The 21193-nt window shown below is 34.2% G+C and overlaps 1 protein-coding gene across 1 annotated transcript in view; it reads right to left on the reverse strand.

Moving 5' to 3' along the window:
• ABCG1 (ATP binding cassette subfamily G member 1) overlaps positions 1 to 20387 on the reverse strand; it is a 94029-nt gene extending 73642 nt beyond the window's left edge. Inside the window, exons 1-2 of the mRNA XM_003763379.4 lie at positions 19954 to 20387; positions 14907 to 15150 (exon numbers count right to left, since the gene is read on the reverse strand). Of these exons, the coding sequence (XP_003763427.1) occupies positions 14907 to 15150; positions 19954 to 19995 (286 nt within the window). The 5' untranslated portion in view covers positions 19996 to 20387. The remainder of the gene's footprint in view (positions 1 to 14906; positions 15151 to 19953) is intronic.
• Positions 20388 to 21193: the final 806 nt, after the last annotated feature.

Genomic DNA, 21193 nt, shown 5'->3' on the forward strand with positions numbered 1-21193 from the left:
GTTACACTAATTGATCTATTTAGTGCTTTCCAACTTAGCCTCTGTTTCTAATCACGTCTCATTTGAAAACTGTCATAAACTTCTGAGTCATCTTGCTATATATCAAATTGGAATCCACATCAATTACTCAGTTGTGCGGTCAATTATCGCCACATAAAGATTAAGAAGCAAAAACATTATAGTACCTTTCTCTGGAGGCCATGTTGTATCAAAATAGGAGTTTCATAATTTTTCAAACCATAATCTCATTAGCAATCAGACTTTCTTATTCAGTTCCTTTAATTTAAGCATTATAGTATTTAGTATTAATTAACAATATTAATAATAGATAAAATTAGATAATGCTTAAAAGTATGTAAATCTCATTACAAACACTGTCATTTTAACTTCAAAATAACTCTTTGAAGTTATTATCCCTATTTACAGATTATTATCCCATTTTACAGAAGAAGAAACTGAAGTAAACAGTTTGCAAAGGATCATACAGGTAATGTGAGGCTGAACTGAAGTTCAGTCATTTTGACTGTCCAGCACCCTATGCACTATGACACCTTTACAAACTCAACATTGATAGAGCATATTTTGCCAATAATATACAAGCTCTCTGGCACTCATGTTCATTTTTATTCCTTAAATATTCTAATCTCTTTATTCTAGAATTAACTGAGTCTCCAAAAGAATTTGGTAAACAATTTTATGCCAATTTGTAAATAAAATAAGGGGTTTTATACTAAGTAAAATGTCACCTACCCTCAATGTTTAAGCTTGGTGAGTTTAATTCTGTTATAATAGAAAAATATCACATGAAACTGCTGAGTATTCAACATAGAGTCCCAGGATTAAAGTCTAAAGTACCTTAGATGAAAAAAAAAAATGGAAGAGAGAAAAGATTAGATAGATAGATAAATAGATAGGATACAGTAAGAGCAACTGATATATATATAGATATAACTACAAATATTCCTAAGTTAGATACTATAGGATAAGTTCAAAGAAGGAATAGCAACTGAAATAAACAAAATTTCAGAGGATTCAAAATGTAAGAAAATAGAGTCAGTAATAAAAGCTATGGCCTCAAATAGCTATACAGAAATGTTCAAAGTTTAGACAAGAACAAAAAGGTCCTAATGCAAGGAGATAAGACTTATGACTAGATTTTGACTGGACAATAAATCTGGTTGGATATGTTTTATTTAAAAGAAAGGGCATAGGTAAAAGGGAGGATGGAGTAGAATTATACATTAATGATGTGAAGAAATCCAGCAGAGGAGAAAAATATAATGGAGAATAATATTTAGATGAAGATCAGAATATTGGAAAAGGAAGCTATTTATATCTTTCTTTCTAGATTAGCTGCGACAAAAAAGAAGAAACAAATGAATTTTAAAAAATAGATTACAAGCTCAGTAAAGAAATATGATATAGTAGTGATGGGATGAGATTTGCTCTATTGATCTCCTCTTAATTCCCGTTTCTCCTCCCCTATTCTCATCAAAAACAGGCTGGGTAATAACTTCATTAATTGACTTAGTGATAAATAAATCCTTCAAAAGATGACAGAAATAGAAAGAGGAAATTCCATTTGGGATCTGATTTTCACTAACAGATTGACAGAGTAGAAATGATAGAAGAATGTACTATGAGAGAAAGGAAACTTTTTTAATTAATAAAAATAATTTTAAGTGATGGGGGAGGTGAAGGAATGACCACTATTTCCTAAAGTTTGTCATAAAGGAAAAGAGAAAATTTGAACAATATGATAGTGTACACTAGATATGGAGAAAGCAAATGTCAAAAGGTTCAAAATAAAAAGTAGGTAAAATTCCATAGAGTACAATGTTTCAGGAATAACTAACCAGGAGGGTTGAAGGATACTCAAGGAAAAAATTCTAAAGAGACAATTCAAATGAGAAAAAAAAAATGGAATTTGTTAGCAGAGACAAACATGGACACACAGGGAACTTAACAATCAATTTGGAATTTTAATGGAAATATACAGAAGAGGGAAGAAAAGACAAGTAATAGAAAGTTAATATGGGAATTTGTCACCATCCTGTAAAAGTAATATAAGAAATGCTACAATTCATAATGAGGTATATGAGAAAAGCTAGAAATAAATAATTTTTAAGCTATATTGCAAGAAAGATAAGATTGAAGAAGGGCTAGGCCTTTTGCTTGGAATGGATGAGACTATGATAACTGGCAAAAGAGAGAAGGAAAGCTGTTAAATTCATATTTTAGTTTTTCTCTGCAAAAGAGATTTATCTTTGTACCAGAAATGATAACAAAAATGATTAATAGGAAGTTGATAAGTAAGGCAATAGGTAATGAAGTAATCAGTAAGTAATAGGTAAGTAAGGCGATAATAAGAGAACACCTACCCACCTTGATCTGTTGAAATCACCTAATCTAGGGGGCAAGTAGGTGAAAGTAGATAGAGTGCTGTCCTGGAATCAAGAAGACTCATCTTTCTGAGTTCAAATATGGCCTCAGATTATTTCCTAGCTCTGTAATCCTGGGCAAGTCACTTAACAGTTTTCTCATCTGTAAAATGAGCTGAAGAATTCCAGTATCTTTGCCAAGAAAACTTCAAAATGGGGTAATGAATTAATTGTTGGATACAACTAAATAAACAACAACAGTTTAGATGTACTCCATTCCCAGGTTCTGAATGAATTAGAAGATGTGATCTTTGAGAGTGCTTAGTGGTATTTGAAAGAGTAGAAAAACAGCAAATGTCCCATTTTTAAAATAGAGAAGAAAGGATGAAAACCCATAATACTATGAGCTTGACTTCATTTCCTAAGGGGAATTCTAGAATGCGTCATTAAAATGTCTAGAACAGGATAGCTAATACACTGAATGACAGGATTCAAATGAATTTTGAGAATCGAATAAGACAAAATTCAATAGCGATAATTGCAAAGTGAAAGTTGGGTACAAAAAACCTCACCATTAGAAAATGTGAGAAGCATGACTAAAAAGCATTTTTTTTCCTGAAAAATGATGTCCTAGTTTCAAGGTCAATATGAAATATCACCAATGTGATGGAATAGTCTTCAGTGGGCTTAGCCTACTTAATCCAGTTTCTCATAATTTAGACCTGAAGAAATGTCATTCATAGGTTATTTAACAGTTAATAAAAGATGTTTGCTTAATAAAAGGACACTCAACCAAGGATATTTGGTGAGAACACCACAGTGATTCAGGTAGGAATACACAGTTTCCTTGTATTAGTCATACTGTGCTTCCAGAGTCAGAAGCCTCAGAGAGGAACCTGGAGCTCCCAGTGGCCTTTCTTGCTCAAGCAAACAGGAAGCCATATCAACAAACTGAACCAGTCTCTTGAGCCAATTAACTTTAAAGATGAGTTTCAGTATTTCTTAAAGAAAAAAAAAAACAACAATAGCCTAACCTGAATGGGGTAGGGCCTTAGAAAAACTAAGCTATTGTCCCCCCCCCCCCCCCCCCCCAAAAAAAAAAGTTCTAACACATTCTTCCACTACATTAAAGAGTATCATAGCTTCAAAGAATAGAGTGGTAATAGTTACATACTGCTATGTCTTCATTATACCTTATATAGAATTTTGAATTTTGTTCTGGGCACCATGGTATAGGAAGGACATTGATAAGCTTCATAAGTGTTCATAGGAGAGTAATCAGAATGGGAAAGAGCTTTGAGCTTATGTCATATGAACACTAGTTGAAGGAACTGAGTATATTTAGAAGAGAAAACAGGAGGACTATATTCACATATCTGAAGAAATTATCTCACACCTATCACAAATTGCAAATGCTCAAGGGCATGAGGAAAAAACAGGTATACTAATAAATTACTGTTAGAATAGTAAACTGGTTTAACTATTGTGGAGAATTTGGAACTAGGTCCAAAATGTTTTACAGAACTATGCATAGTCTTTGACCCAACAATTCCACTATCAGGTCAATATCTCAAAGATATTTTTAAAAAAGTAACTATGTTCAATTTATAGCTCTTTTTTATGGTGATAAAGAATTAGAAATTGAGGATATACTCATCAATAAGGGAATGCTTGAACAAGTTGTGGCATATGATTGTGATGTAGTACTATTGTGCTATTAGAAAAACATGACAAAAACAAACAACCATGAACTGATTCAAAGTGAAGTGAGAACTGGGAGGTGTTACTTGAGGTAAAGTGCAGATGTCTTGAGTTACTCAGGTGTAGTCAGGAGTGATGCACAATATGTGATGTTTATTGTAAAGACAATTGTAAATGCCTAGAGCCAGGAATGGTGTTGGACAAGATTGATGAAAGCTATATGCCAGGAACTGTCCATGCTAACAGGGGGTACAGGATCACCCCATTAAGGCTACTGTATTTTTACTTCCCTTGTACAGAGCCACACGGGTTTCCCCATTCCAATAGCAAGTCAGCCTTAGTTACCAAGCTGGCTGGTCTGCTCTGGTTTAGTTTTGCTGACAGTAAAGAGGTGTGGATTATACAACTTTTAGAGGGGTGTAGGTATGTGTAAGAGGAGGAGTTGGAACTTTATCTGAGGTGCACACACAATGTGAGCTCAGACAGTACCTTGGGGCCTCTTAAGCTTGTCTATATGAAACTTATGCTAGAGGATGAAACCAATGAAACTCCTTTCTTAACAGTCACGGTGTGACTATGAAACATATGCGATTCTTTATATTAAGAAAGGAGTTATTTTGCTGAGGTGGTGAGGGTAGGGGAAAGAAACACATTTCTTGCATTTAAATTAACATGTAAAATGGGGTTTTTAGGAATTTAATTAACAACTTTTTTTTTTTCTGAAAGAGGGTCATAGTAACAGCAATGTTTGTAATAATGATCAACTGTGAAAGACTATTCTAATCAACACAATGATCTAAGACATTTCCAAAAGGCTAATGATTAAAAAAAAAAATGCCATCTAGCATCAGAAAGAGAACTGATAAACTCTGAGCACAAAATGAAGTATAGTTTTCTCTTTTAAATTTCTCTTGCTTTTTTTTTAGAATAGGCAAATATGAAAATGTTTTGCATGATTTCACAAGTATAATTTATAACATCTTGCTTGCCTTCTTAGTAGCTGAAGAAGGGAATTTGAAACTCAAAATATAAGAAGAAAAGAATGTTTAAATAAAGAATAAATTGAAATATTAATTTTAAAAAATATCCAAAGGGCTGTTTGTTTGGTTTAAGAGGGCAAAATCAAAAGTCAAAAGTAGAAGTTGCAAAGATGTAAGCTTGATATAAGGAGAACTTCTCAACAGAGCTGTCCAAAAGTAGGATGAGACATTAAGAGAGATGAGGAGCTCCCCCTCCTTGGAGGCTTGCCAGGAAAATTTAAATGATTACTTGTCAAGTATATTACAGTGGGATTTCTTTCAAAATACCTCAGTTTCCCTGCATTATTTTTCATGAATTATAATATCTCAGTTTCCCTGAGTTAGTATATGTTTACCTCCTCCCAACCCCCCTTCTGGGCCATTAGGACTGAGAGAATTAGGGCTGCGGAGCTCTGGCCACGCTTATATTCCAAAGAGTCATAAAACTCCAGATGGCTTATCTCAAATACCTAGATGACACTCTATCTTTCTGGCCCAGATTTCCTGTCTCCTGCTTGACCACCTTCTTCATCCCCAATTTATCAGAATTTATGGTCTTTCCAAATCTGTGATGGACAAGCAAGTCTTTGGCTATCTGTTCTGAATGGCCTTTACCACTTTAAAAAAGGGATCTAACTGAATAGGTTGTTACTATAGAACCAACTCCAGATGAAGACATTGAATGGTAAGAACAATAATATACTATTACATTAAAAAATTTTTTTTTCATTAGAGCTGCCCCCCCCCCCCCACTTGCATGCTGGGCAGCTGGACACCAGGCATTCTGAAGCCACTTGAGGTTTCTTTATTTAATTGTACCATTATGGATGGTCGATAGGCTAATGCCAAATATCCACAATGAAAGCACAGGAATTTGATCCAAGTTTGCTACCATTTCTGACCATCACTACCATTCATCGAGTCATTTAGTCTTTTTTTTTTTTTTTTTTTTTTTTTTGGTCCTTCAGTTTCTTCCTCCACATTGCCATCATATTATAAGACCAAAGTCAGAGAGGAAAGTATCCACAGTTTTATTATCACCTTCCAATTACCTGTAATCTAATTTGTGAATTGCTTAATAGATTTCCTTTGCACAGTGACCCAAGCAGCTCACTCACCAACACAACTGGGGAGAAAGATAGGTGGCCAAGAATGCCTGTGTCTCTATCTCTGACTGAAGTGCAAAGGCAAGTATGGTAACACCAACTTCTCTCTATGGGCTAGGAAATTTGGAGTTGAATTCTTATAGGGCAAAAAAAAACCCAAAAAAAAACCAAAAAAAAAAAAAACAACAACAACAACAACAAAAAAAAACTCCTGGAACAGACTTGGTGTACAGACTCTGCCTACTGTGGCTCAAACTTGTTCTATCTCACTTTGTCCACCTGGAAGGCTATTTAGCCCCAGATGCAGAAGGGCAGAGCCTGAGAAGACCTTAAAGAGTAGGGGGTCCACTCCGAGGAGCTAGTCTGTCCATCTGATGTCCATGTCCCTGGCACCCTCCCCTGCATCTCTCTGCTTCCCCATAGGTTCTTCTAAAGCATTGAAGAAACCTCTGGGAGCACCTGGGACCTCTGGGGCCTCATCTGTCTCATAGCACTCCACTTGTGTGGGCTTTTTCTGTAGCACAGCATTTCATCTCCCACCTCCATGCCTTTGCAAGACTGCCCCCCCCCCATGCCAGAAATCACAGGACATCTGCTGTTTATTTGTCAGTGCCTCTCTGGCAGAGTCCCCAGCATACAGCAAGCTGTTAATACTTACTCAGTAATTAGAATTATGCATAAAGGAGAAAGGGGAGAAGACAGGATAGAGAAAGGGGAAAGGAGCATGTACTTATTAAGTGCTTATTATATGCCAAGTGCACAAGAACCGTCTCCTTAGAGAGAAGGCAAAAAAGGGTAAGATGTGTTGAGAACTAGACTTGGGGGTAGAGCTGGGCACAGCCCAAGGAAGAACACAAGGAGGGGCTCTAAAAGTGGAAAACCCATTGGGTTATCTTGGGTCGATCACGTGCCTCTCCAGGCCTCAGTTTCTCTTTCTGCAAAACTGGGGAATGGAGGTGTCTGCGCTAGGTCTTAGGCTGGAAAGAAGGGAAGGGGATCCCTCACAAGGTGCAGAGGGGCAAGCTAGAAGGAGACATCAGAAAGCAAGGGTCAGATGTCAGGGCCATCCAGACTACTGGGAGAGCAAGTGAGCTGGGTGGACTCTGTTCTGTCCTTATCTGCTACAAGCAGCAGGGCGGGGCCTGGACGTCTGGAGATCCCCAAGATGGGCTACTGAGGCCCCACTGTTACATTTTTTTTTGAGCAATAATATTCTCTCCCAAATCTGAATATCCCCCCAGAATTCTGAGAGGTGTTTCATTCATTAAGGCAACCACAATCCCTTTCATGCTTCTAAAGCAATTTCATTCTGAAAAATTAGCTTACCCCCCACCCGTATCCCCAAATTTAAGATACTAATTAATAAAAGCAAATTATCACAAAGAATGACATGATTCAGTTGTATAATATACAGTTCTGTTGTATAATATACATTTCTAAAGAAATCCTTATTAAAAAATCAGAATCAATGTTCCTAAGTCATAGAAACTCCTATTTTCTTGACCAATTAAGAACTAAAATGTTCATTGCTTAAGAATGATCTTGTAAGGAAGTGCACAAAATGAACAAAATGAGAAATCAGTTGAAAGCAGCAAGATATGGACAAGACTGTGGATTTTCTTGATGAAAAACCCCATCCAAAAGGTTTGATGGGGTCATAATAAATTTGGGTAGAAGGGAAACTTCTCTTCTTAAGGTTCCCAAAAGAGATTTGTTAATAAACTGCACTTATTTTTCACCAGCCTGTTCTTTACAAAACTAGTTGTTAAGCTGTTACTCCAAGGTTGGTTAATATCATTTATGTGAGAAAGACATACAAAAGCATTTTTACAAATGAAGTGCAATTATTAAAGACAATTTAACAAATATGACCTGACATTTTTAATTTTTATATTTGAGGGAAAGTAATATTTCTGAAATACAGGATTTCAAGAGGTTTGGTGATGTATATTTATTTTCACCTTGTAAAATGATAAATTGACTGAAGAATTTTATATTATGTACATACATATTACTTAAGACTGTCTTACTTGATTACTTTGGTTATCAACCTAAATATTATAACAATGTATTCTTGGCAAATGTATTCTATGGAGGACTTCTTAAACTTTATCCATTCATGATCCTTTTTTGCTAGAGAAATTCTTATGCAACCCCAAGGCATATATGTGTGTGTGTGTGTGTGTGTGTGTGTGTGTACAAATCTAACATTAATACTAAATACTAAAATTTACCAATAATGAATCATAATCTTGTAACCACCACATTCAGTTACTAGATCCCATATTATGCCACATATTCACAGTTTTGAAGAAGCTTTGGCTTAAAAGATACAAGCCATACATAGCAGATTCATTTCACAGGTGGATAGATACTTAGGACAGATGTTCTCTTTAGTAAAATCAAACTCCCTCTTGCATTGTCCACCTGACTAAATAGATAAGGGGAAAAAAAACCCTGTTTTGTAACTGTACGAGCCAACTTTAAAATAATTAAAGACTCAGTAAGGCAGTATTTGACACATAGAACATGCTTAATAAATGTCTTTTGATTAATTGATGTAGAGTATCTACATGTGTTATCAGTATTCTATCCTATGAGAAATCATAGCTAAGACTGTCAAATCTTGCCAAAAAGAACTCGTACAATACCTCCATGATTTTTAACAAGTTTGGAAGAGATTTAAAACCAATGGAAATGTTTTTAAATCGTTAAAGTTCAAATTTTAAAAAGCAAATTAAAAGAAAAATCTTCTGTTTGTGTCCTGAAATGACAGTTTATGTGGTATCAATGAAGTTCAATATTCTTTCAAATGATTTTGTCCCATCAGCTTATGCTATATGAGTTAATTCCTGGTGGGAAAGTAATTACTACATGAGAAGTATGTGAAGGTGTCCTTAGGGATTATATTTTTTTCTCTTGAGCATAATTCCTTTCAGAATTATGTTCTCTACTGGGAATCCATTACATGATCTAGGTTTCTCTCCAAAGAGGTCATTAATCATATGAAAAAAGCATAAACGCAATTGAAAAAGCAATATGCCTCTAAGCTTTTGTATATTTGAACTCGAGTTTAACAGTGTTAAAGCTTGGTGTTCTCCTCTCCACAAAATAATAAATAGATATTTTCTTTGGATAAAGAGTTTTTTTCTTTGAGGTATTTCAAAGCTCTTGCTTTGTTTCATAGTCTTACAGTATCTAATGGTATTACTTTCCTTTGCATAGCTCTTACTATCATTGGTTTACTACAAAAAATCTTTGTGTTAGGTGAAACAATGGTTACCCTCTTGATTGTTCCAATAATGCCCAAGGAAGATTTGAATTTTGTAGCTGAAAAGAATAAGGGAATGAAAATTACACAGACTGGAATCTAAGTTCCACCTCAAACTAGCTGCATGATTTTGGGATAAATCATTTTATTTCTCTGAGTTTCTGGGTCTGATATGTGAAATAAGGAAGATTGACTAACTTATAGATTCTTCCAATACTAAAATTTGATGATTTTTCTACGATTTTACGGTCAAAGTATTTTAAAATCAGGTTCTAATGTATAGTGCTGAATACCAGCATTATATTTAATGTGTTTGAAAAAGACAAGACTTCTGTTTGAAACTACATTGAGAGAATACTAAATTGGAAATGCACTGAAAAGAGAAAATGAAAACATATAAGCTCTGCTTTTGTGAGATATGTCATCATAAGCTTTTACCCCAGAAGAAAAAGCTCAAACTTTTCTCTTGCTATTGTTTCAGAGCTGAATGGGGCAACAGAATTCCAAAAATCTAAAAAAACTAATTTCAAATTTCTAACAAAAATAAGTACAAAAGGGTCAAAACCTTAAGAGGAACCTTAGCTCCAGATCCTATGGAAATATCATAAAAATAGGGTTAGAGTATTATTTCTTTGATAAGTATTTGGACATAGTTGCCAAAATATGTCAGATGGGGCTCTGAACTAATTAAGATAATCTCTGTTTTCTCTGACTTCAAAGAAATATTGTTAAAATATTTTCTATTTTTCCTACTTCCCTGGAACCCCAAATACACACACACACACACACACACACACACACACACACACACACAGCCATCTGAAATAAAGGAATTGAATCAAAAAGATCTTTATAGAGAAAGAGGGAGGTATAATAAAAATAATACTGGTTTTTGAGATCAGAGAAGCTGGATTCAAATTCTGTCTCTATCACTGTCCCAAGACACCTACTTAAGTTTCCTGATCATCTGCTTCTTGAAGATCATGAAGGAGCTGAAAACCTCATTCACTTTTTATAGATGACTTTGTATGACACTGACAAGTCAGATAACCTTTTTGGGCTTTATTTCTTCATCAGTAAAATGAGAGATTTTAATGTTCAAATTTTATGTTATGAACCTGTGATTATAGAGAGATGATATGACATAACAAAATTAAGCCTCCTGCTCCAAATTCAATGTTTTGTCTGCCATCCCATATTCCTCTAATAGAAGTAAGAACAAGATTAAATGAATAGGAGTCTTATAGAGTATACTAAGAAATTAAAGAAGGAAAGATTCACTTTTAGTTTCTGGTAGAGTCTGTATATATATCAAAGTATATGGCATCTGAACTAAGCACTGAAATGGAAAAATAAAAAGCAAACTGTGTAGAATGACCAGTTCTGATGGTTTCTCCAAATGTCAAAAATTATAGTTAGTTGCTTATTAGACAAAAATATAAGTACTTCTTAAAATTGTTAATGACTAGAATTATATTTTACTTTAAAAAATTCACATGCCCAAATGGAAATTAGATTCAAAATGAGATTCTGCTCATAGTTTCTAAATTCTTAAATTTCTGGGTTGGGAATTACCTTCATTTTTAATTTTAATTAGGGGAGTATAAATTAATTCTTCAGTTTATTGATTTTTTTCTAATTTGTTGATACAAAAATATATTTTGGCATACTTTTAAACTCCTTACAAAGTATACTTTCCCCAAGATGGTTAGTTTATTGATAAGTATATTTATTGTACATGCTGCTAATGACTTTAACATCTGGACAACAGGCCAAGTTTTTACAGGTGCAAATAATAGGCTGTTAGAAATACTATCTAGACCATGGCTTCTTAAATTTTTTCTACTTGTTACCCCTTTTCACCCAAGAAGTTTGTTTTTTTGTAATCTTAGATATATATGTATATAAAGTAGGTATATAAAATCAAAAAACTGACTGATAATAAGTCATAATTTTGTGATCCCCACATTCAGTTACACAATATCATAATTTTGTGACGCTCACAGTTTAAGAAGCTTGGATTTAGAACATAAGTTTAATAGTTTAAATTAAAGATGATAAAAACCCAAATATAACAAAAACCTCTTGGCATTTCCAATGGATATTTCAATCATCTCTCTTCTGCTCATATAAAATTCCTTCTTCAAATTAAAGAGAAAAACTGTAATTTAATACTAAAATTTCAACAGGTTCAAACAAATAGTCACAACCTAATGTAAAAGAATTCAGCCTAGCTAGATCATGCAATGGATAGAGCACCAGCCCTGAAATCAGGAAGACCATAGTTCAAATCCAGCCTCAGCCACATAATGCTTACCAGCTGTGTGAACGTGGGCAAGTTATTTAACCCCAACTGCCTAGCCAGGAAAATTAAAAAAACAAACAAACAAAAATAAACAAATTTTAATCATTCACAAAGGTAAATGTTAGATAATGATTCCACCAAGTAGATATTCAAAATATAAAGTTCTTCTCCTGGTCATAGAATCTTAAAGCTGAAGAGATTTTAATAGTTATCTTGTCCAACTCATTTTCAAGAAGAAAACTTATCCCATTGCAAGTTTATCCAGCAAAACTAATTATACAACCAAAAAGTTTGAAATGCCAAATCCAATGGACTTTTCTCGATACTTATTATCCCTAACTTTTCTGCAATATATGAAGTTACTGACTTCTCTTTCCTTCCTTATATATTCCACTTTTGTGGTAGCTATTTCCTGGTCCATACCTATCTATAAACACCGTTCATCAACTTCTGCTGCATCTTTTTTTCCCCCCAGATGTTATCCTTTGGCCTGATCTCTTCTGTCTCTAACTTCTAATATATATACTCCCATTAGTTAAATATATAATAACTATAATAAATAAAATTAAATATTAGTTGTTATAATTATCATTTTATTATCACTTTAGAGAAGAAAGAAGGAAAGAGATATTTATATAGTGTCTACTGTATCAGGCTTTGTGCCAAGCATTTTACAAGTAATATCACATTTGATTCTCACAATAACCTAGCAAAGTAGGTGCTATTATTCTTATTTTGTAATTAAGGAAACTGAGGCAGATAGAGATTAAGACTGGGTCAGGATCACACAGCTAGCATGTCTGAGGCTGGATTTGAACTTACTTCTTGATTCCAGGCCCAATAAGGTAGGACTCACTGTTCAACCTAACCCAGGAGATTTCTAAATTTGCATATCCAGCTAAAACCTCCTCAATTGGAATTCTGAAAAATAACTCTTTTGGATATTCACTGAACACTAATATTTAAATTGCTCAAAATGAAAAGCATAATTCCTTGCCATATATACTATGTCTAGTTTATTTTGTTATATTATATATTATATTATATATATATAATGTATACATTATATTATATATTATGTGTATAATTTTAATTGCCATCTTTCCTGTTATGCAAGATTATAACCTCAGTCATCTTTGGCTTTTCTTTATCCTTCACCCACAACAGACAGTCACTTGCAAAATCCTAATCTTTCTATTTTCTTTTAATATTAAAGTTTTTTATTTTTCAAAACATATGCGTGGACAATTCTTCAACATTATCCCTTACAAAACACTGTGTTCCAAATTTTCCCCTCCCTTCCCGAACACTCTGCCCTAGATGGCAAGTAGTCTTATATATGTTAAACATGGTGGAAATATATATTAAATCCAATATATGCATACATATTTATACAATTATTGTGCCACACAAGAAAATCAAATCAAACCAGTAAAAAAAAGAGAAACAAAATAAGATGCAAGCAACCAACAACAACAAAAAGAGTGAAAATGCTATGTTGTGAACTACATTCGGTTCCTATGATCTTCTCTCTGGGTGTAGATGACTCTCTTCATCACTGAACAATTGGAACTGGTCTGAATCATCTCATTGTTGAAGAGAGCCATGTCCACCAGAACTGATCATCGTATAATCTTGTTGTTGTATATGTGTATAATGTCCCCCTGGTTCTGCTCATTTCACTTAGCATCAGTTCATGTAAGTCTCTCCAAGTCTCTCTGAAATCATCCTGCTAGTCGTTTGTTACAGAACAATAATATTCCATATATAATGTTTCTATTTTCAAAATCTCTTCTCCATCCACACAACCACAACCCTACTCTACAGGTCTTCATTTTCTCTTACCTAAACTATGGTGTTAAATTCTTAACTGTTCTCCTGGATTTTTTCTTCCCTCTCCAATTATTTTTCACATTACTGCCAAAATAACTTGCATAATGCACACTTCCGGTCATTTAAGTCTCTGTTCAAAAAATAATTATCCATAGGATAACATTTTAAAATCCTTAGCCCGCCATTCAATGCTCTTCACAATTTGTTTTCAACCTACTTTTCTAATCTTATTTCAAATGATTTCTCTTCAAGCATTCTTGATGCCAGCCTAATCAGAGTAATAGCTGCCCACTCAATATTAGCCTCGCCTCTTACTTTCAATGCAGACATGCAAGCCATCATTCATGTATGAAACACGGTCCTTTCACAATCTGCACATCTCTATTTCTATTTTATTCCCACCTTCTTCATGAAGCATTTTCTAATTTGCATTCTGTCCCTTAGTAAGTTGGAGGTGATGTTCTTTTGCAAAATCTTCATTATACATTATTGGGATCTGTTATCACATTCTCCTTTATGCATTATTCTCCTTATTAAATCTAAATAAATTCATTGAGTGTAGAGCTCACATCATTTTTCATCGTTGCATCTTTTGCACAGTACTTTGAAGAAAGTATTTTCTTAAATAAGTTCAAATGCCTCAAATGCAAAAGTTCTACAAAAGTCCATTTTTAAGACCACACAAATTAAATAATGGTCATAGAAAATAAAATATTAATAATTGTCTCTTCTCAAAATGAAAAAAAAATGCTGAGATTAGAATTGTTGCTTTCTTAATGAAAAATAGTTTTCCATTGGTATATTTATCACAATTTATAGGCTGAATTTATTCTTTTAAAACTAAGCAGATAATATGTGAAGAAATTGCTGGCCTGAAGGAGAAAATAAAAGAATATATATTCAGATATTAAAGAGATACTTCTAGTTTCTCAGAAAGTCAAACTGTGCTAAGACCCCTAAGAAGATGTATAATAAAAGATGAATGAATATCTTAAAAACATTAAGGTTTTTGTTTTCATATTATTTGAATATGATCCAAGTTTGAAGTTAGTCTAAAGCTTAATTTCTCAAGGTTGAAACACTTCACAACAATGTATCATAGAATCAGATCTATTAGAACTTTGAATAATCTAGTTCCACCTTCTTGTTTTACCACTTAGAAAACAACACACTGAGACATCCAATACTTTATTCAACAGATATACTGAACAACCAATTTCATGCTTCTTTCACTAAGCTCTGTTTCCCTTACTACTTCTTACTAAATTTCAACAGATAAACTTTCCTCACCTTTCTTCCGCCACCATGGTCCTTCTGGAACAGAATAGGAAAGATCCTTAAATTCAATGTTCACTGCTGCCCTCCTAGGTAAGGAGGAGAAACGCTGTGCTTCTGTCAGATTGTTGTCCACTTTTTTCATGTGTCCATTCAGCAGGTCGGTCTCTGTACTGTCCATACTATTTGAAACCACCTCATCCACTGAGACACACACTGACTTTGGCTCTGTTACACCTGAAGAATAACTGCTGCCATTCTAGTGGAGGGGAAAGGAGGCAATAAGATCTTGTAAATTACAGAGATGAAAGCAAATTCTTTGTCATTAGCAACTACCAAAATAAAGAAAATGCTATTGGAACTAATATCCTATTAAAAACAAGAGTGCATCTGCTTTTATTTTTAAAAGAGTCTTAAAGCTGGTTTTTTTTTCTAAATTTTTTAGATTAATTTTTTAAATTGAAATGTGAAAAGGTTAATCACAAAAATAGTCATAATTGTGATAAAACATTTTCTTTGAAATATAAAACAATGACCATCATCTTGAAAAATATTTATTGACTAAGTGAAAGGATAGGGAAGGCAAATAAAGTAAATGTAATCATAAACCTAAAAATAGTTCTTTTCTTACCTTTTACACAATCTCTCATTCAATATCTTAATGGTAATCATATTTTTTGTATTCTTCTATTATCCCATTTTATCTTCACAAAAATTCTGAGGCACAGAGAGGCCTGAGATTACACAATCAACTTGCTGGTGGATCCATAAATTGAATTTTTTTTTTAACAACTGTCTGGTGCTTCCATTTTCCATTTTAAAAAAATCAACCTTTGGTTTTCAAAACTTCCTTGATAGTTTAATCATAATTTAGGTATCAAGAACCCAAAGTATTTTTGTGACAAAGAGCAAAAATGGATTAACATTAGACAATTACCCTCAGACAATAAATAATATTCTAGTAACTATAAAATACAAAAGAAACTCAAGGTTTACACCTAATTTATCAAACAAGATACCTTTCTTAAAACTTTACATTTAGTAAATATCATAGCTTCAAATGAGCATGTATTCTTTTCCCATACTACTGGAGTTATTTTTCCTATACCATGATAGTATATAACTCACCAATCGAAATTCAGTTTACTATCATACTGCCACAACATAGGGATAGGCAAAACTATATTACTGTTTGATTAAAATAGGATTGAAATCCCATTTGTTTTCACCATAGATTTTTTGAAACCTTTATTTAAAGGAGCAGTTTTATATTATTATTAACAGTCAAAAAAAAAAAAAAAAAGATTTTTCTCAAAGTGACCACAAATCCTACTTAACAATTTAATTGATGAAATAGATCACCAAAATCAGAATGGCTTGAGGTTATCCAAACTCAAATAGCTTAATCTTAATAATCAGCCTCTAGCAATTATTCTAGCTAATAACTATTCCATTATGGAGTTTAATAACCCATTAATATATTTTGCTAAAGTTGGAAATCACAAACTTTTGGCCAATTTGCTCTGAAATGGGGTCTAGGCTTTGACTATCAAATAAAATCTTCTGATTTTTAAAGCACACACACAAAAAAGGGAAACAAGTATAAAATGTTATGTAGCAGGACTATAACAGAAATATGAAAGTGAGAATAAAAAAATGTCAACACTAATTCTATTTTGTTGCAGACATCTTTGGCATGTTTAGAAGCATCTAAAATCTGATTCACCTACTACATGCAAAGCACTGTGCTAAAAAGTGGAGATACAAAAAGAAATCACTAATAATCTCTGCCTCCAAGAAGCTTATAATTTAATGAAAGAGATGATAAATAACTAAATGTGTGTTGTATATGTGTATATAATTTTGATTATATCATATTGAAAAACTTTTACATTGAGAATATTAATGCATTTAGGATTAAAATAAAAAGTTTATTGGTGGAAAAATATTAATATCAAGTAGCTCTGAAAAGGGCCTGTAATCCAAGATACATATCTATCTAGCTATCTATCCATCCATCCAAAAGCCATTCTCTATTAGAGATATGTATTAATAAAGAGTTCTCAAAAGAATTGCAAACTGTTAAAAAATATATGATAAGGTGCTCCAAAACATTAACAATAAGAGAAATGACAATCAAAATAACCCTGAGGCTTTATCTTGCATTCAGGAAATTGGAAAAGTTAGTAAAAGATAGGAATAGTTAATGTTAAAAGACAATTAACATATTTCTTGTTGAGATATCAATTGATACAGCCATTCTGGAAAGAAATCTAGATTATTCAAATAAAATGACTAATAAAATGTCATACTTATTTGCCCAGAGATTTTGCTGTAGGTCAATGATTAAAAAGAAAGGCTTCACATAGATAAAAATTATTTTTAGCAGCACCCTTATTGTGTGGTAGGAAAAAAAAAAAACTAGAAACAAAGTTGATGCCCATTGATTGAACAATGGTTAAAATGTGGTATATAGATGCAATGGATGTAATCCAAAAACATAATGTAAAATCCATTACAGTTTTGGAAATTGCATGTTGTAAGAAACAGTGAATGTAATAAATATTATAAAAGTATGGAACAATTTATCAGAATCGATAAAAAGTGAAATAAGTAGATTCAAGAAAGACACCCAATAACAAGGCAAATGTAAACAACAACATAACACTATTAAAACTGAATGTTGTGAAATTCTAATAAATTTGTCTGCAAAGAAAAGATATGAGAAAGCTTTCCTAACTCCTTTGCTAAAATGGGAGTTTATTACTGTGGAATCCTGCATATAACATCAGACTTTTTCAATGTGTTAACTAGTTTTGTTAAACTATTCTCCCTCCCCTTTATATATGTGTTTGTATATGGGTTGGATAACCATATCTATACTCACTAATAACAACTTCTAATTCAAATGTCTTTTCATGACTAGATATCAATTTTGGAGGCCGTAAAAAGACCTTAAGAACTTCTTGATTTAAATGTTTTGAAAGTTAATTATGAACAAAAAGATATCTGATTTAAGAATTTACAATATAAAAAATATAGAGAGAGTCAAGGAATCTTAAAGGAGGGTTAATCCAAGTATTCAACTAGACAAAACTAAATTTCATGTGGCTTGATTTGAAAGTTTAACTTTGAGTGCTTTAAATTTTTCATAACAACAAACTACAACAATAAGTACCCTGTCAATCATTTATTAAGCATCTACTATATTCCAGACACTATGCTAAATGCTAAGGCTATCAAAAAACCTAAAGGCAGTCTCAGTTTTCAAGAATGAAGGAAGACAATACACAAAAGAAAGTTGAAAAGGGGGCAGGGGGAAGCAGGAGATAGAAGAAAGAGAAAAGTACCCAAAGTGGGGGCATGATGAAATGTCAAAAGCTGTGCAGCTTGGTGGAAAATGAAGTCATAGTCCTGATGCCCTCCTTAAATAGAGATTTTGAGTTTTCCACTCCATTCTCTACTCAGAAGGGTCACAGGAATAGAAAGATACTGAGAAGGTGTGAGAACCACAGCTAAAGTGGTTTTGCAAAATGATAGTTTTCTGTGGGTATGATAAAGAATTACAAAAGAAAGCAATTGGTAGAAAATAAAAAGATGCACCTGCACACATCTCTTAAATGTTTTCAACTTCCTTACCAGCTTCTAATCAAATTTCTCTGAATTCCATTTCATCAGCCTTAAACCAAATCTATTCTATATTGAGCTAGCAACCTTAGGCGTTATTTCACAGTAAACCTGTTTGGAATCACAGGAGGTAATTGTGCAACACAGAGCATGCTCAGAAAATAAGCCTTTTTTTTTTTTTAAATCCCCATGAGCTCAGAGCAAGAGGTAACTGTAGGTCAAATCCTGCAGACTACAGCTTACTTCAAATTTAGGATGTTACAGATGAAAAAAAAAATAAAACGTAGAAGAGGAGAATGAAAAAATGGGTGGGTGTTGTTACCATTGGCTAATAAATCTATATTTATAAAGCCTTTGTCAACATGTGATAGGAGGGAGAAGAGAAAAGTAATTTATTGAAATGGGGTAATGTCTATACATAGTTTACATGAGCTGAAATTCAGAGCATGAGAAAATAAAATATTGACGTGTTAATTATAGAAAGACTATTGTGGAAGTTTGTCCAATGCAATGCACACATACTCCACCCCTCACCCTCACCTAGTATGTGTATATAAAAAGAAATGCAGGCAAGAGAAGATGGCTGAGAGGGAGAGTTTTGATCATTGCCATTGGAAAACGTTGAGTACAACTCAGTTTCTTGCCCTTCTGTAAGCTAGCTTCTCATTAAAATAAGAGCCTTCCCATCCCTATCGAATTCTTTATCTGATATACTTTGTGAGAAATATAACAGTTTTCTTTCTTTCTTTCTTTTTTAAATGTAGAATTTCCTAAGTTTAAATGCCAAAAAACCGTTCCTGGCAGGAATTAAGGTTTCCCCTGGCTTCCCCACCATAGCTTCCCACTAGATATCACAGCTTTTAACCCTATTGGTCTGGGGGGAAGATGATCTCTCACGATAGCCAGGGGGAGGAAAGGATACTATTCAGCTTTGGACCGACATTTCCCAGAGCAAAGAGACAATCTGGAGGAAAATCACTACCAGTAGTCACTATTGCTAAAGCCCTGCTGAAAAAAGTTTCCCATTGATAAACAGAGAAATGGGATCTACAACCTTCCTCCAGCTCCTGTCTCCTACCCTAGGTCCCACAAGCACGTCTACTGAGGTAGTGGGAATTCAAAAAGATTTTGCCCCTCTTTAAAAGACTGAAACCTCGGAACATTGAAACAACCGTGGCTTCTCCCACGATCTTTAGACAATGACTTAGACACCGAAACGGGACATCAGTGATGCACAATAACTGACTTCATCATCTACCTCCTTACCTCATTCCTCCTCCCCCCTAACACTTCCTCTGTTCCCCAAAAGCAGTATCTTCCATACTTAGGGGAAGAGAAGATGGAGGGAATGTATCAGAGCCTTTTTTTTTTCCCAAGAAAAAAAAATAAAAGAAAAAAGGCAAAGACTCTATTTGCAGAGGATTTCTTCACTTACCAGAGCCGTGCCCACTGAGAAAGCTGCCATCAGATATGCCATGCCCCGGGGGCGGTGGCCAGGGGACAACAGCGCCTGGTTCCTGCTGCAGGCGGTGGTGCAGAAGGTGAAAGCAGCCCCAGCAGAGGAAAGAAGGAGAGAGGAAAGAGGAGGAGGAGGGAGGAAGGGAGGAGGGAAGAGACACCTTTTCAGGCTCCGGCTTTTGTTTACCAGCGCTCCCTCTTCCCTGCCCCCAATGCACCGTTCAGTACTTCACCGTCTCCAAATAGGCTTCAGTGATTGGACTAACCAAGAGAGGGGGCGGGATTACTTGCAGGTAAACGTGCTCTTGTTTTCCTCCTTTCCATCTGAGTGATTCACTAGTCTCCTTTTCTATTATTTCTCAAAGAGATTTTTCCTTATCTTTCTGCATTTACCCTCCCCCGCCCCCCCCCTTTCTGGGTGTGTAGATGGGGAAGCGGGGAAAGGAGAACGGGGTTGGGGGCGGGGGGAAGGGAGAATGCATGTTCAGAACAAGAGATGCTAGTGCTGAGGACTCTGGTGCTTGTTAGAGTACGTCTTGACAAATCTTTCCAAAAACCTGTTTGAAATTTAACTGAAGATAGCAATTAAATTATTGTGATCGGTTCTGATTTAAGAAAGACATTGAAAAAAGTAGAGTGTTCAGAGGAAGACCAATTAGAATGAGCTTTTGTAGTACATGTTTTGTGAAGATGAGTTAAAGAATCTGAGTATATTTAGTTTGGAGAAGAGAAGACCGGAAAATAGGATAGCTGTTTTCAAATATTTGAAGAACTGTCATGGGAAAGAGAGATTAGATTTGTTCTTTTTGGTCCCTGATTGCTAAACCAGGAGGGATAGTTGAAAGGAGGTCAATTTGAACTTACTATCAGTAAAAACTTCCTAAAAATTATAACTATCCAAAAGAAAAAAAATGGACTGAGAGGTGATAGGAACTTCTTGGAGATTTCAAGTACAGAAACTTGAAGTGTTATGGGAAAAGGGAATTCTTTCATATATGGGTTTAAATAGATGGCCTTTGTGGTGTCTTCTAGTTTTCAAGTTATGCAAATTTGATAGTCTCTGAACTATAAATGTGGGTGCTCTTAGACTGAATAATAGGACAGATTGATATTTTATTCATTTCAATAATTTTGTGAAATAAGGAATGCAAATGCTTGCTATTACCCCTATTTCAGATGAGGAACCTGAGGTTGACTTCTGTGTACTCACTAGGCTA

The sequence above is a fragment of the Sarcophilus harrisii genome, chromosome 3, assembly GCF_902635505.1.
Source record: "Sarcophilus harrisii chromosome 3, mSarHar1.11, whole genome shotgun sequence".
Taxonomy (NCBI): domain Eukaryota; kingdom Metazoa; phylum Chordata; class Mammalia; order Dasyuromorphia; family Dasyuridae; genus Sarcophilus; species Sarcophilus harrisii.